Consider the following 15889-nt stretch of genomic DNA (forward strand, 5'->3'; position numbering starts at 1 on the left):
GACATGTTTTACCTGGATAAATCCCTGTATTTTTTAACGCAAAGAAAATCATACCTGCATATAACGTCTTTGATTTAGTTCATGTAAAGACTAGATATACTATGGTTATCAGGGGAAACCATCTTCAAATGACCTATGCTATTAATAAGACGTCAGGTATAATTAGCCAGCCAACCAAACCCTACACGTACAGGTACGACATCAACATCATTGAAAAAACATTGTATCCTCACCCCTAGGAAGTGCGATTCCATATCCTTTAGAATCAAGCCAACCACCAACTTGCATCAACTGACACTCTCGCTCAATAAGGTATTCGACTTTAGTGGATTCAGCAAAGAAGGCATACTGTCCTTTCTTGACACGTGCAATTCCTTCGTCCGATTTATTCACATAGACGCTGGGTGTTGTAGATTCCATAAAGTTCCACATTCTCTGGTAGATTGGGAATTTAGAGCTCTGTGGAGGAAAAATGTAATTATCAGTGCATTGTCTTCTCGTGGAAACATATAAAGTAGTAATCATTCAACATGGACGATATGGTGATGCCGTCATATGTCCTTTTACCATCGGAGGAATAGTAGAGACTTAATTTAATGGTCAATATATATACGTGTGTTTTTTACGTTTTATTTCAATGTTAAATTTAAAGTTACATGTGCCGTATTTTTCATACTCACGAATCAAGATGAGCTTTTTATTTGTTATTCATTACCAAAAGTTACCAACATTTTGAGAAATACAGTATTTTCAATGCTTGCGTTTTAATTTTACGAGTACATATAAGAGCTGAAAATAATTTTTGGTAGTACTGCTAAAAATCATTATATGTACATCTATAGTGAAGTGAAATGAGTACATACGGTCGGACCATAAAGCCAAATCGTGGTCTACAATTTCATTTAGCATTTTTATAATGTTATTAGTCATTGTAAAGTGATTTCTGCAGGTATATTTCCATATAAACATACATAAAGCATAAAAACCAACCATTTTACAGTACATAAATTCTGTGTTGCAACTAACGTTTGTCAGACATCTGGAACCATTTGAATGATTTTATGGCTTAATTCATCAAACCTTACGGTTTTCAATAGATTAATGAAGAAAAAATAACATGTCAAAATTCACATATAACTTTAAGAAAAACAACTTACTGCGAAGAAATTTTTTGTACTGCCTTCATTTAGAGTTCCGTATTTGATTTTCGTCTGTTTCGCGAGGTCCTCGACGTTGCTGATATCCGAGACCATTCTCTCGACAGTAAGGAAAGCAGCCAAATTAGCAGTATACGAAGATATCATGATCAAGGTGAAGAACCACCATATACCCGCCACAAGACGGGTGGATATGGCACAGGGTGCAATTTCACAACCTAAAATAGAATTACATTACACTGTCAGTAGTTCAACACAATAATGGAATAACAACAATCAATTTTGCTTATGGCATATACAAAACAAAAACACTGTATATGAAATGAGATTGCAATGACTAGAAAGTCAAGCTCTAAAGCATTGTAATTTTAGTCTGTACGTCGAAATTTAAAAGATCAAGGAAAATCATTCATATAATGATTTAAACTACAGTTCTTGCTTAACGTGTGGAAACTAATACTAAATTCTAAGTATTTATATTTGTATTGTTAAAATCATCAACGGAGTAAAATTTCAGCAGGAAATTCAAATTTAGCCTTTGGATAAACAACAAATAGTGCATATGATACATTGTCTTTAGTAATTATGATATATAAAAGAAACACAAACTATCCGGTCCTCGCGATCTCACGATCTACGGCACCCAATCGCCTAGTCAAACATAGGTGCCTTGCGCCTATTTTTGTGGTTTATATATTTATATATTTTCAGTACAGTCCACATGATAAGTAAACAAATGAAAACAAAAAAATATTTCACCTTGCTGCATAAGGGATCCGATGGTGAACCATAGACTGTTGAGTATAGAGAACTGGTTTTCTACCACATCCGTGTCTGGGTTACAAGGATGTGGGTTACACCATTCATAAGGGGTAAACCTGGCGATTACAAACAGCATGAAGCTTACACACAGGTAGCCAGCACACATGTATACCCAGACGTCGATAGAAAGGGGATCTAAGAACGAAAACAGCTTTGGCGGTTCCGGTTCCGGTTTCTTGTAAAGAATGGTGATGCCTAAATTCAGGAAAGGTTTCGTGAAGTCGATAACTTGTTCTCTGTCCCATGTAATAGTCATCCCCGCCACCGCCAGATCTGCTCTCTGCAATGGTAAATATCGGAATATTTACATGATATGTATTTACTTAATATTATCTGTATTATTGTATGTATATCAATTATTTATCAGAATATCTCAGTCGAACACTAGCTCTTTAGGCACACTTTCTTTAAAAGTTTTTTTGTAACTTAAATGATTTTTGTATTTTCATATCTATCCTTTTAGTTCTAATAAATATATTACATTCAGAATATGTACTTCATAATACATACTCCATATAATAATTACTGTGTTTGAATAAAAGGTAATTAAAGAATTACATTCATTTTCAGACACAAGAAAAACAAAACCGAATTTAATGATATACATTAAAATCATTACAAGTTAGTCGTCTAGACGATGGTCACAGACCAAAATCATAAAATATTTTTAGTTAATTTCCTGTAAGGTTCATGTAGATCTTAAAGTGACAGGCACACATGTATATTCCATTCCCCAGGAAGTGTTGAGTCACATTGAGGTGCAATTGTACCTGTATGAATTAAATGATAGATATTACATTAATTATCTTTAGAACATGTTTTTTTGTTAATTTGTTTGAACTTACTCTTTCCACTAACTCCAACACCATACCAGAGCATTCCTTGAATCCGTTCTTACATCCTCCATACGACGTAGTGGAATTGATGGAATAGTTAAAATGCAACCTCTCGGCAATCTTGTCGAGTAGATCGATACAGAAACCCTCATATATGACATCCGGTCGTGGCCTGTTTTCGGGAGGTATGGTAAGCACGTAAGGTGTATCCTAAATAGAAACAAAAAACACAAGTGATACATTGTTAAGTATTTTTTTATCTAATCATTTACTAACGTAAAGGTTACTTTCCCATGAAAACGCATAAAAACACTTCGTTTTCCATATCAAAATACAAATACATAACCACTTTCTTGGATATTTTGTCCACACTATTTATCCCAGACATACTACTACCCGGTGATTTTCGCGGGGATTATCTTTCGTGGTTTCGCTTAACATAGCTGTGGTCTCAGAATCTGCGAATATATTCCTATAACCACATTGCGAATTATTCGCTTTCATCTAATATCCCCGTTCCATAACAAGTTTCGCCAATATACTTGAGTCAATTACAATTTAAGCAATGAACAAGTAAAAGATTCAAGACAAAACTTTGATATGAGGTTTTTGCATAACATGTATGTGGTATGACCCATATAATCAACAATGGGTTGACAGAAGATTAGTTGAACTATAACAATTAAATAGAACTAATCCAGCAAGGATAATTGAACTGTGTCTGATAATGTTTGTTAAAGATATTGTTTCAGTGTATTACTTACAACAACAGTGACGACTTTAAGTGTCTTGTTAGCCAGATCTTTCAGCACCTGGGTCTGTCTTTCCTTGTAAGACTTTGTGATGTTGACACCATCTCGGGTGTTCCATTTCCCAACCTTAACACGAAATTATCATTAAATACCGTGCTTTATTATATCAAATAAAAAAACTTATAATGTCACATTCTAATTAATTTTGCCATCTGTGTCACATCGCATTTATCAAAAGGTTTTAACCAAACTTATACTACAGAATTAAGACGATTGAAAACATATAATCAGGTTCTACTGATAACCTGACATAGGCTCAACCTTTTAAGCAAATCGGCTTTTTTGCATAATTGTGTATTTATTTTAAACCTATATAAAGCGACAGAAAGAAAAGCTAACATTCATTAAGCCAGTATGTCGTGTAACAAATGTATAATATCGAAAATAGCATCAGCGAACTTACATTCAACAGTTATGATTAAGAACTATTTCTTACAAAAAAAATTATCTCCGAACTTTTGAATATTTCTTTGTTACCTTCTGCAAACCAGTCATGGTTAACTCAACCACGTCCAGCTGAAAGTCAGTACGTTTATCGCTATTCTCGTAATGAATTTCCCCAGTCAGTCCTTCGAATCTAACCTAGAATCAGAAATACACATTAACGTTATGAATTTGTTTTTAAAAAACGTATTATAATAGCATAGTCACATATATTCTCTACTAGACATTAACTCACATATATCTTATAAAAACACAACATGCAATCACTGTGGTAGAATTATGAAATATATGCCCACATAAAGAAATATGGGGAAGTTGAAGACGATTACGGAAAACATTTATACTAAATATAATATTATGATTATAAACAAAAAATATACTAAATTGGCGCTTTTAAATGTAAAATTATTTTCGTGATGTAATTCTAACCATAGCCACAGTGTGCAAATTCGCTAACTACACCCATCTTTGTAGCCCCAACAAATAAAATATTTGAGAATTTCGAGTGATCTCCCTTTATCAAAATCTTACCGCTTTCATGTAGTTGAGCAGACTGATGCCATCGTTCCATAGCTGGGGTTTACTACAGGAGAGAGAGACAGTCTTCACACTTTGGTATTTAAGGAGTTCATCAAGAGCAAGTCCGAAAAGGTAAGCGGCATCGTACATCAGGGCGGTATCAGTCTAAGGAACAACATGGAGAAAACATCAATCATTAATTGACATCTTTATATATAGCAACTATGTATTTTGTAGTTAACTATGAAGTAAAATTACAATTTGAACCAAGTGAATATGTTTGGAATTCGGTAATACCTATAACTGCTTAAAATAAGCATTCTTGATTGGCTAAAATTAATCCAACAATCACAGAACACAAAACAAACCATGAAGTTACATCTAACGCCATATATGATAGGTTTAATTTCCATAGGTATTGTTTTATAGATGAAATTATATTGATTTACTTAAATGTATAAGCTATATCAAAAACGCAAATGCAGTCTTCTTATCATCAATCACTTAGTAGACCATTAAGGGCATACTCATAACTTGAAAACATATCTGTTGAAGTAGTGAACACTCCAGTGGACAGAGGTACAAAACATCAAAAGGTGTACGGGAAACATCAGTACTTAGGTAGAGTAACATTACAACGGATGAAATATTAATCTGCATACATCAAACATTAAAAGTTAGATGAAATCCCTATATTTAAACATCAGAGATATACAAAATAAAGAATTAATAAACATAATTAAAAAGCAATGGAATAAAACAAAATAATTGCAGCAAAAAAGTGTCAAATGACAAAAATAATTTCAGAGCGCATCTTCAAATAGCTTTGCATTCACGTTACTTTGATAATTGGTCTTATCAATTCAATACAGAATGGGGTTCATATGAAATTTATGATATTAATCGTGTAGTTAAGTGGTTAAAGACATGCAATTAGTAAATGAAATCGGTTATTTCACTTAATCGTATGAAGTCCATTAAACTTTAATTGATCCTAAGAAATTAGCAATATTTAAGTTTAATAACCATTATTGGATTTCTCGTGTGTGCGCATGCGTGTGCGTGCATTTAGCGTAATGAAGTATGAAGGAAGAAATATACAAAAATGACGACGATAAAAGTAGATGTAAGCTGCTATATCTTATAGGATGTTGATTGGCGAAAGTCAGACAATAACATTGCGGTGGACTAACAAGTTACAACATGAAACACATCAGTATGAAGTGAAATAGTCCAAATAAAAGAATATCAAAGTGAACCCGGAACGAAAATCTCATTCTGTCTGGTCATCTGGAAAGAAGTTGAATGCCATGTCAAAAGTACCGAGATAGGGCACGGTGAAGTTCGCGGATTTTAACTGTATAGTAATACGACTGAATTATGGGAAAGTCCATGTGACGTCATAAGGTGAATAAAAGAGCCTTTACGGTAAACATCACCCATTTGCCTCGATCATTACCCAGCGATTGATAGAAGTAAATAGTGGAACGTGATAACAATGAAACAAATATCACATCGTTGTCAATGTTGTCTAATGATGGTGCCGATCGCTTACTCGTATCAAAAATCCTAAATTCAAATAAGTAGATTGTTTTACAGATTATTTTTAAAAGTCATATCAAAATGAACCAAGTATATCGATTGTATGCGAAGATGATAGTTAATCGGTATCAAATTTGGTCTTTACTTCAAAATAACTGAGCGGTAGGGGAAAAATCTAAGACTTCAGCGCTATTTGTTATTACTTTGAAAAGAAAATCGCTTATGGCGCTCGCATTTTTGTCGCTCCTTTTCATTCAGCATGACCCGCTTCCATGTTTTGATATCGATAATCGAACCGGGTACACTTTTAGGTCGGCTCCTAAGTCTGGTAAGATCAACCTACCATCATTACGCTAGTACGATTTTCGAGGCTTAAGAAACTTCCCTGTGTTCCAATGGTAAGCATAAACAGAAATCCAAACAGAGCATGACTGCACTTGAGTTTAACACCAAAACAGCACAAACAAACTTTCGACAGACTCCAAACAGTATCACCAATGTGTAGCTTTTGAAGAATAACTAAGACCTAAACGATAGTATATGTTACTAACAAACGTGTTTAATTTTAATTTACAAATATCAATTAAATGCACTGCATTGCCAATATGGAAATGGGTATTAGTATTCAAGCGTTTTCAAATACCACGGGAGTGGATGCGTCATTTATCAAGTGAAATGACACTCTTGTAACTTGATTTTAAAATCTGTATAATTGAATGGTAGTCAATAGTTTGAGAGGCATATCGCTGTAGTTAATGCGTGGATCTTCCAAAATTGAATAAATTTACTTTAAAGGACCACATAACGATTTTATATCGTTACTGATTCAGCAATTAAATAAAATGTAAACAAAAACATCAACATAAGCTCAACAGCATGAAAATCACAGCAATTAAATGATGGGGATAATATGTAGCATCATTGAATGAGAATTTCTGTATAAGTCAAAATCAAATAACAGGTAAATCAAGAAAGAAGGAAAATGAAAAATACTTCGCTCATGAGTATATCTTATTACATATGTAACACAAGAAAATAGTTTTGTAATGATTCTGAAAAAAAAAACAATCTGGTGACGCTTTCCAGAAAGACAGAAAGTAAGTAATATGTACGATGTGTGATACATCTCACTTTGATCACTGCTCGTTCTGCAGGAATAAACCACAAACGTTCAGTGTTAAAGAGGGCGCGTTCCAAAAAATGATAAACAGGATCTAAATATTGAATTTCCGTTATGTTGATGGATAATTAAAATGTGCATGAGGAATAAAAGGATGATGTGACCATATCAAGTTATTTACATGTTCACCATAAACTTTTACATTTAACCGCTTGCAAAAGAAGACACAAATTCTGTTTAAAATGTGTTCAAATAGAAATGACCAAAACGTTATCAATTTGCATTGTACCAGTTCAGCATGCTATCAAAAAGTTAACAAATGTTAAGAGCACATGCAATTTCTTGTTATCATATAAAATATTTTCAACAGTTTACCAAATGCAGTTATAGCACAACGTGTTCAAAATTACAATAGGTGACGCAACATACCGGTATCTCGTGCTGACCTCGTAGAGGGGAAGGTCGCGAATTGATTTCCTCAAATAGCCAATCCTCTGTGACGGACATGACCTTTGGTCTAGACGGATCTACTATACGCATGGCTGTGATATTGGCGCCACCATGCTTGAAATCACTCAAATCAACGAGTCCTAAATCCTGTTTAACAAACAATAGATATTTTATTGCATCTTTATCATTATTGAATGTCAAATAAATCTCCTAATACATAATATCGTGTTTCGTAGATTTTCGCATATATGCAGTACACATTTATTCATACACGATTATGTCGACATGAAAACAATTACCTATAATGTATAAGAGCTAACATTCTTGGATTGATACATTTTGTTTGTACTTTTATACAAAAGTCCGTATTGTTTCTATTCCCATTGGCCATCTTACATCATTTTGTGGAGTGATTTAACAAATACTTAACTTCATCATGCATAATATAGATCGCACTTACAAAAGTGGTGAAGCGTAAATGCTACATTTCAGAAAATATATCGAATTTTTTGGCCTAGAATGAACACTAACTGATGTCCAATTAAACATCTTTGTGTTACGTGCTATAGTCCAATTACACTTACCAAAGTTATGAAGTGGTAATGAAAGGTTTCAGAGCACATATTGACCATTTGCGCCTGGAATAAAGAACAATGGGGGTTCAAATAATAATTAGTTCTGCCTTGTGTTATTGTGTAATAACACGGAAGAAAGCTGCAGTACAATTAATGACGGTTATGTAAATCTCAATGTCATTGAAGAATTCTTGAAATTAATCAGGTGGAAACTTGAAGCGTAAAACGCATGGTGTTCAGTCAACTGGAATGACCGTAGTGATGAATTTTGTTAAAATAGCATGTTTCCCTTATGTAAAAGGAAAAATTTATATAATACATATTAATTAACCCTGACCTTATTTCAATATCTTTTGTTTATATCTGCACCGATATATATGCAAAATATCAAACTATACTTTACCTGGTGTAAAATATCAGCAACCTTTGAAACATCACAGTCAATGATAAACCTATTGTCTCCTTGCATTGGGTTAGAGATCAACTCTTTAAACATATAACGATAGCTTTCCACATTAGAGTCTAGTTTACGGACGGTGATCTTCATATCTGTGCCCTTTGTGGTTTTAAGCACTTCTTGCAGTCTTACTAACCCTGGAATTACAAATAGAAAAACAAGTATGTAACATAAAACGTTATACACGCATGCTGATTTCTTTATCATTTAGTATATCTTATCAATATTACTGAAATTATTTGTCTTCAAAGATAGATGGATTTGAAGTTGTCAAAGTCACACATCAATTGAGACAACAAATAAACTAATCGTATGATAGCATATTCAGCTTCACATAAATCGGTGTGTCAAATTTTCACGTTTGTCGTTCAAAAACGAAACAAACTCAGTTTAAAATGAATTGAAATTGACACGCACGATTACAGACAAATTAGAACCGTACAATTCAAAATTCAAATCATACAATTTAACCGTCGTTAGACAAACAAAATTGAGTTTTCACGAAAATGAACAGTATTTTGTCATTTTGAAATCCTACCATCATTATCCTCGTATAGCACCGTGAAGGACGTCCAGCCCCAGTACTCGATGAGTTCCCTGTATGCCCTACTGAGCGTTAGGTAGTCTGGGTAGACGCTGATGGAATAGTACTCCTGGGAGTCCCAGTGAGCCTGGATGTGGGGAATGGACAGAGAGTTACATATGGACTGGACATGTCCAGAGGATATCGAGGAGACGGGGCCGAACATGGCCGCTATCCCAGTCTTTACCTCCCGGCATACTGAAGTGAAATAAATAAAATTTGTTATATTAATATCAGCATGATAAATTGTCATAAAGCACATCTACATTACATGTCAGATGCACAATTAGGTTGTAAAATGTAACCTACTTTGCTATAAATAAAAAAGTGTATAACAAATATGTATATAACGATTTTATATGTCTAGATGAAAGCAGTTAAACCTCTTTTTCAAAGCATCATTATTTTTCTTTAAAAAACAGTTAATCAGTCATTTATTTTAACCGAATGTGTACCAGGCACTGTTAATAAAAAAAATAAGGCAACCGTACATATGCCTATATAGCACTCGAAAACTTATAGGGTTTTTATTGATATTGCAGACTTGATTCATAGTTTACATGAACATTTTATTTCGTAATACCGGGCAATAAAAGTTTATCAATACTTTGATCATAACAATTGGCAAAACGTAATGCATTCATTATTCCTTATGGGACTATAAAACGGTACTAAACGATCAGATTTACTATTGGAGAACGTCCTTCCTTAGGTAATGACAAGCAATGAAATGTAACTCAGTAAAATATCTATATCAGTGGTAGTGTTTTAATGGTGTGCATTACGGGGTCTGTCCAGCACCCTTGTCCCATAGGTGTAAAGTCGACCGCTGCCGTTCCTTACGGGTTTTAATGCAGACTAATATATAGACTTCATGTTCAACAGCAGTCTCTTATCACAAGCCTATCGATGTACTTAGAACATCCGACTCACGTGCATTGGACGTATCAAATGGATGCTGACAATATTTCACGAAACAGTCTAGTCTTGTAAGTAATTCCTATAAAATATCTCTTTACGGAACGCAGTAGTCTGGTCCATATCGTGTTCTGAAATATTAGCTTATCGTGAATATCATGTACTGAATGTGTATTTGTTCTCGATGCTTGAAGGCTTACTTCACGAGGGCATTTTGTGTACAATATAATCAAATCAGAGAACGGAAATGGTTTTATTAAACATCAAATAATTTGTTTATCGACAAAAAAATACAGAAAAACGATTTTACAATTTGGTTTTAGACTAGTCGTCTCACTCATCAGGGTAGAAGAAATATCTTTTTCTGATACAATATTCCTATTTCTATCTTGGAGGGCACATTAAATGTAAAACATTGTTTTTCTGTTCACAGATTTTAAACATTAATAATTAAAACGCTTAAAATAAAGAATCCAGGGATTGGAATATAGAACAAAGAAAAACTAAGTCATTAAAATCCAACATTTGTCATTTGTTTTGGTTAAAAGTACACCTCAACGTAAATGTTATTTACAACTTATTTTATTTTATGATTCAATGTGCGTGTTTCATGCATTCTAACATTTGTTCATCATGACATTGCCCTAAAATAATGTTGAAATAACAAGGTAAGACGGTATAAACACAATAAGTCCATGCTGCTAGACATATACTACATTTTCTGAATCAGCCCATGATCGTTTGTTAACCTCTAATGAATAGACATGTACATGACCGACCCCGGTGAAAACACGCTAACAACGGTAGTGGAATGACGTCACTGGTTCTGTGTTGTTAGCGACTCAATGCGACTAGGAATGCAACAAGTACAGTGCCACTGTGATATACTTCAGCAAGTGGGATCAAACAAAGCTCAACGGCACGCTCTTTTACTTTGGCGTTTTTGGCATCCACAATTATAAAGAGAGTACAAATACAGATGCACATGACACACGATTAAGGACCCAGTATTGATTCGCTGCAGATGTGTTTTCAATTGCAACACCGAGCTTGATGTTTAACACTGATATATATCTCGTGTCCCAGATGTAGTAGAGATAGCATCCTAGAATGGCAACCGTCCAAATCTCCGCTAAACATAAACACCGTGTGTTATGTGTATTAGAGGAAAGCATGTGATTATAATACCACGACAGGGTTTTACAAAAATCAAGTACATCCGAATTCAAAAAAGAAGAAAGATCGTTTTTAACATGCTGACATATTCATCATCCGGCCGGGCGGTCCCATGCCTATACATATCGAGTTATCACCTGAAAGTGAGTGAGAACGTTTGGATAAGGTACTCTTGTGTATTCCAATTATCTCATGGAGCACCGTATTTATATAAATGGTTTATTTATTTCTTCCTTTTTTGTATTTTTTCTTGTATTATTTTTATAGCTAAATATTCTTTAAAAAAAATTATTTTGAGGGCAAAATCCCAAACTGTCAGAAAAATGTGAAGACATTAGATAAAGAAATAAATTTGAATGCTTCAAAATTCAGAATCGCGTGTATCACTGGTGTAAATGGATACATGTATATCAGGAGTCTGCCAATTGAATCATTAAACCATTCCACTAGCAATGTCAACATACGGAACCAAATTCAAATCAATGTCATCAGAAGACGACAACGGCCACGTTTTACAATAATGCATGTGACTTTGTGAATCAAACAAAAAATTATGTTGAATAATACTATACATCTTCTAACATTGCCGCTATGATAAGGAGTATTCGTCTTACGTTTTGCGTTTGCCAAGAGCTTTCCACGGGACGAACTACGGGTCGTTGCCCCAGTGGAATTACGGTACTTTCCCTGACAGATATTTCCTATGTATCCAGTCATTATCTGTATCATTCAGAGGTCTCTTATCTACCAAATTCTTGATAAGCATCCAAAATGTCTTTCACATACCCAGGCGTTATTCCATGTAGCCGTCCGCTGACCCCCGGCGTTCTCACGGCAATATCAGCATAAAACCTTATTGTATTACGGCTGTGATTGGTCACGAAGATCGTTTACTGAATTGGTAATAATTCGCCCCGTCTCAGCACCCTGTATTGCTAACAAATATCATTAGGAATATGCATAACCACTGAAAGTGAAGCGATATAATAGTCTCTCTTTATTAGATAACAGATAAGTGAAAAATAGTTGGGGTTTTTTTTTCAAGAGAACCATATATTTTCTTTGAGTTTAAGAAAATATGCCCGCCCTACCCTAATTGTTGTCTGTGACCAGTAGACGATGGTCGTGATCGAGTCAATGATATATATATATACCGGCGGTTTTGATAGCTTCCTGAAGTCTTAACAGGTCTCCTTATCTAATTCCAACACTAGGGTCCCTAGCGGGATTTGGAAACTTCCTCATTCATGCAGCACGGAAGGCAATCCTTCTATTCATCCTCAATGGTGATTATAGTGATCTTCCCGAATTGGCTGTTTGTCCGTCGATATTTTCTAATAATGTGGCATGAGATTTATACTTATTGACGTGCGTACGGGGGGAAAAACTGAAAACCAAAATTACCTAATGTGAACGAAATGGATAGTAATATGCTCTCTAGTATTATGATGTCATACAACAAATAAAGAAGCTGTAGATACATGTACAACGGGCGGACTGTCTATGAAAATATAAGGAAATTTGGCAATAAATAAACATCGGAAACGAAAGTCAACCTCCAATATTGCGATACCAAACATTTGGAGCCAATCCAAACTGATAAGTATTCATGATGTTCAGGTAAATAACCACAAACCCTCTCCTATATTTTCAAATGAATTCGGAATCCACTTGAGACAGTAGCAAGGACTGGATGTAGGTCGATGATTTTTACCTGGGTGATCTGGCCTTCCTTCACATCCTTAACCGGTCACGGCCTTGGTTGACTCTGACTATAAACAGGGCGTCAAGCAAAATAAACACCCATAACCCATTGACATACAAAGATAAACATGAAACGGTGAACATGACCTTTTATGGGTATACATTGAGCATTTTCATATCTAGCTTTACTGCTTGTCAGCGCCTGAATGTAACACAAATCGCTGTCAAAATGACGTACATGTTCGCCACCCATTAAAACCTAGCAAATAATAGTATGGTAGCATTAATTGGTTTTAAAATCTTAACTACTCGGATGTTTCTGTGATTGTATATTTAGATCAATTCTGGTATTGACGTCATACTCAATTCAGTGTTTTCCTTATATAGCAATTCACACAAAACAAACTCAAGGCTTGATATAGATATAGAATGAAACATACATCCACAGACCTGTCAAAATGAACTAATTGTGCGTTGATAAAAACTGGAAGTTGGCATAGTGCTATGGATATTAGTAATTGAATACGTTGACTTAAGTATGTGTGATTACCTGCGCCTGAAATATTTTATGTACGATAATTTCGGAAACCTGTGTCTGGATATAGAAATGGATCCCATTGTGGACCAAAGTCTAATATGTGATGTATGAATGTGTTTTCAAATTCCAATTACGTTCCTCTGTGACAAAACGTCTGGTAGCGTTGACGTCATAATATGAATAGGACAGCTTTTGTAAGCCCGTTCACATTCGTGGTGATGCCGGTAACGTATAATGTAGTTTTCTGCATGCATAGAGAACTTTAAACTTTTTTGAAGCCAGGGATCATTGATGCTAATTCCCCATGACAAATGAACGTGTTTGTATTCCAACAAACGTGAGTTACGGCCTGTCAGTATTCGCGGTATCTCTAATACACTTATCGTGTTTATGCGGTGACAGTAACTTTACCGCTATGCACATATCGTTTCTCTTCCTGCTTATTTCGCCTAGAGGTGAAAACCCTATTATTTCTCTTTCGCTCTCATCACTTTTTATTTAGGATGGTTGTCGCAAGAGACCAAATTGCGTAAAATTGAGTCATTACTTTTTCTCCAGGAGTAGTTTACGTCTGATTGGCAGGTCGTGGAGCTCCGATCGGTGAAATGATTCTGGCGAGTAAGCATATGTAGACTACCAACAAAACCACTTACCAGTAATATATTGGAACAAATAAACTAAATACAGCCATTTCGAAGGAAGAAATACAGTTACTGCTAAAATGCGTAATCATCACCGTTCCCAATCAAAGTAGACGATCGGGAAAACTTCCGTGGATCACGCTTGGTTGACCTATCAGGTTTGTTTTCGTAAATGGACCCGTGTCTCCAGACACCTATAAAACTTACACATTTGTAGTATGGTGCCTCTGGATTGCCCTTCGGCTGATTACAATAATAAGGACATGACGTCCTCCTTGGCTTAGAATTGGCGACATCAGGAAAGATAACACTAAGCAGAACAAGATATGAGACCAATGTATAAAAATAAAACAAACATACAAATGTAGTTTGTTAAAATGGGCGACAGTTCGAAAGAAAGTGCTTACTGGTGGATGACAGTACGGGAAGCAATGCTTACTGATGGGCGACAGTTCGAGAGGAAGCGCTTACTGGTGGACGACAATACGGGAAGCAACGCTTACTGATGGGCGACAGTTCGAGAGGAAGCGCTTACTAATGAAAGATAGTTGAACAGAAGCGCTTCCTGGTGGACTACAATTCTTGAGACAATGATTACTGATGTACGACCGACTATGCAAGCGGAAGCACTTACCAATGGGCAATAGTTTATTCTCAACAATTAACGAAAATTCGAGAGCTCACAGTCTTCGAGAAAATGTTCAATGATTTGACATGTCGTTGAAAAATTCGATTAAAACACTAGTAGATAGAATGGACTCACTTATGCCCCCAATGTTTATTGAATAGACTTTCTAATGCATTTTCCATTTCTTATTTCATTCCAAATACAAGGTAAGTTTTTATTTATTCTGTGTTATCTTTTATCTATAATATGTGACTGCATTACTTCAACAACTATTCACCAGATCAAATAATTATTCTACACTGTACTGTGAGCATGATAGAGCGGCCATGATACAGAAAACCTTTCTTAGCGACCATTATAATACAAGAACAAAAACAACTTTCTGATGGGTCAATGACGCCCCCCTGAATGGCCAGCTACAACGCAATGTGACCAGTGTATTTCCATTTGATTATAAAGACATTTTCCCGTTGCCCTTTGGATAATTTCTAAAAACAGCTTTTACTGTAAATTATTTCGTATTGGTATTAAAATTACAGGAAACATATGGGCTTAGCAGTATTCATAAATCCCTGTTGACAAAACTGGCTACATTTGCCGAAGAAAATGATTTGATTATATGGTTTAAAAAGTAAATGTTACAGCCGGGTAATTACACTCCTGTGTTACTTTCATTTGAAAACAAAAATGAAAGTCAAGAAATTCCCTTTCAAGAGGAAATATTGATATAAATGGCTCCGAATCTTCAACGTCATATAACACCAGAGACATTTGTTGCCAGAAAGACTTTCAGTGTTGCACAAAAGAAAGTCAAGCACGTGTTGCACGTTTGTAAATGGCAAAGCATTACTGCTTAAGTTATCTGGAACACATCACATGATACCTGGCACAGTCCGTGGAAACACAGGTGGGTGTCATTACGAACGACTTGTGGTTTCATCGGTATATAAGACTTAGAGCACCATCT

General features: G+C 35.1%; 1 protein-coding gene across 10 annotated transcripts in view; it reads right to left on the reverse strand.

Annotated features, from left to right (window-relative positions):
• Positions 1-15889, reverse strand: part of LOC138329279 (glutamate receptor ionotropic, kainate 2-like) — a 79502-nt gene that overhangs the window by 6528 nt on the left and 57085 nt on the right. For 8 of the 10 annotated variants that reach the window (XM_069276164.1, XM_069276148.1, XM_069276209.1 and 5 more), the window contains exons 4-15: positions 9273-9515; positions 8681-8871; positions 8287-8340; positions 7682-7849; positions 6476-6517; positions 4603-4755; positions 4105-4209; positions 3580-3693; positions 2825-3025; positions 1917-2259; positions 1158-1375; positions 234-459 (exon numbers count right to left, since the gene is read on the reverse strand). In XM_069276164.1, coding sequence (XP_069132265.1) covers positions 234-459; positions 1158-1375; positions 1917-2259; positions 2825-3025; positions 3580-3693; positions 4105-4209; positions 4603-4755; positions 6476-6517; positions 7682-7849; positions 8287-8340; positions 8681-8871; positions 9273-9515 — 2058 coding nt within the window. The remainder of the gene's footprint in view (positions 1-233; positions 460-1157; positions 1376-1916; positions 2260-2824; positions 3026-3579; positions 3694-4104; positions 4210-4602; positions 4756-6475; positions 6518-7681; positions 7850-8286; positions 8341-8680; positions 8872-9272; positions 9516-15889) is intronic. The other 2 variants (XM_069276216.1, XM_069276224.1) reach the window with 1 other exon arrangement.

Source organism: Argopecten irradians, chromosome 1 (genome assembly GCF_041381155.1).
Source record: "Argopecten irradians isolate NY chromosome 1, Ai_NY, whole genome shotgun sequence".
Taxonomy (NCBI): domain Eukaryota; kingdom Metazoa; phylum Mollusca; class Bivalvia; order Pectinida; family Pectinidae; genus Argopecten; species Argopecten irradians.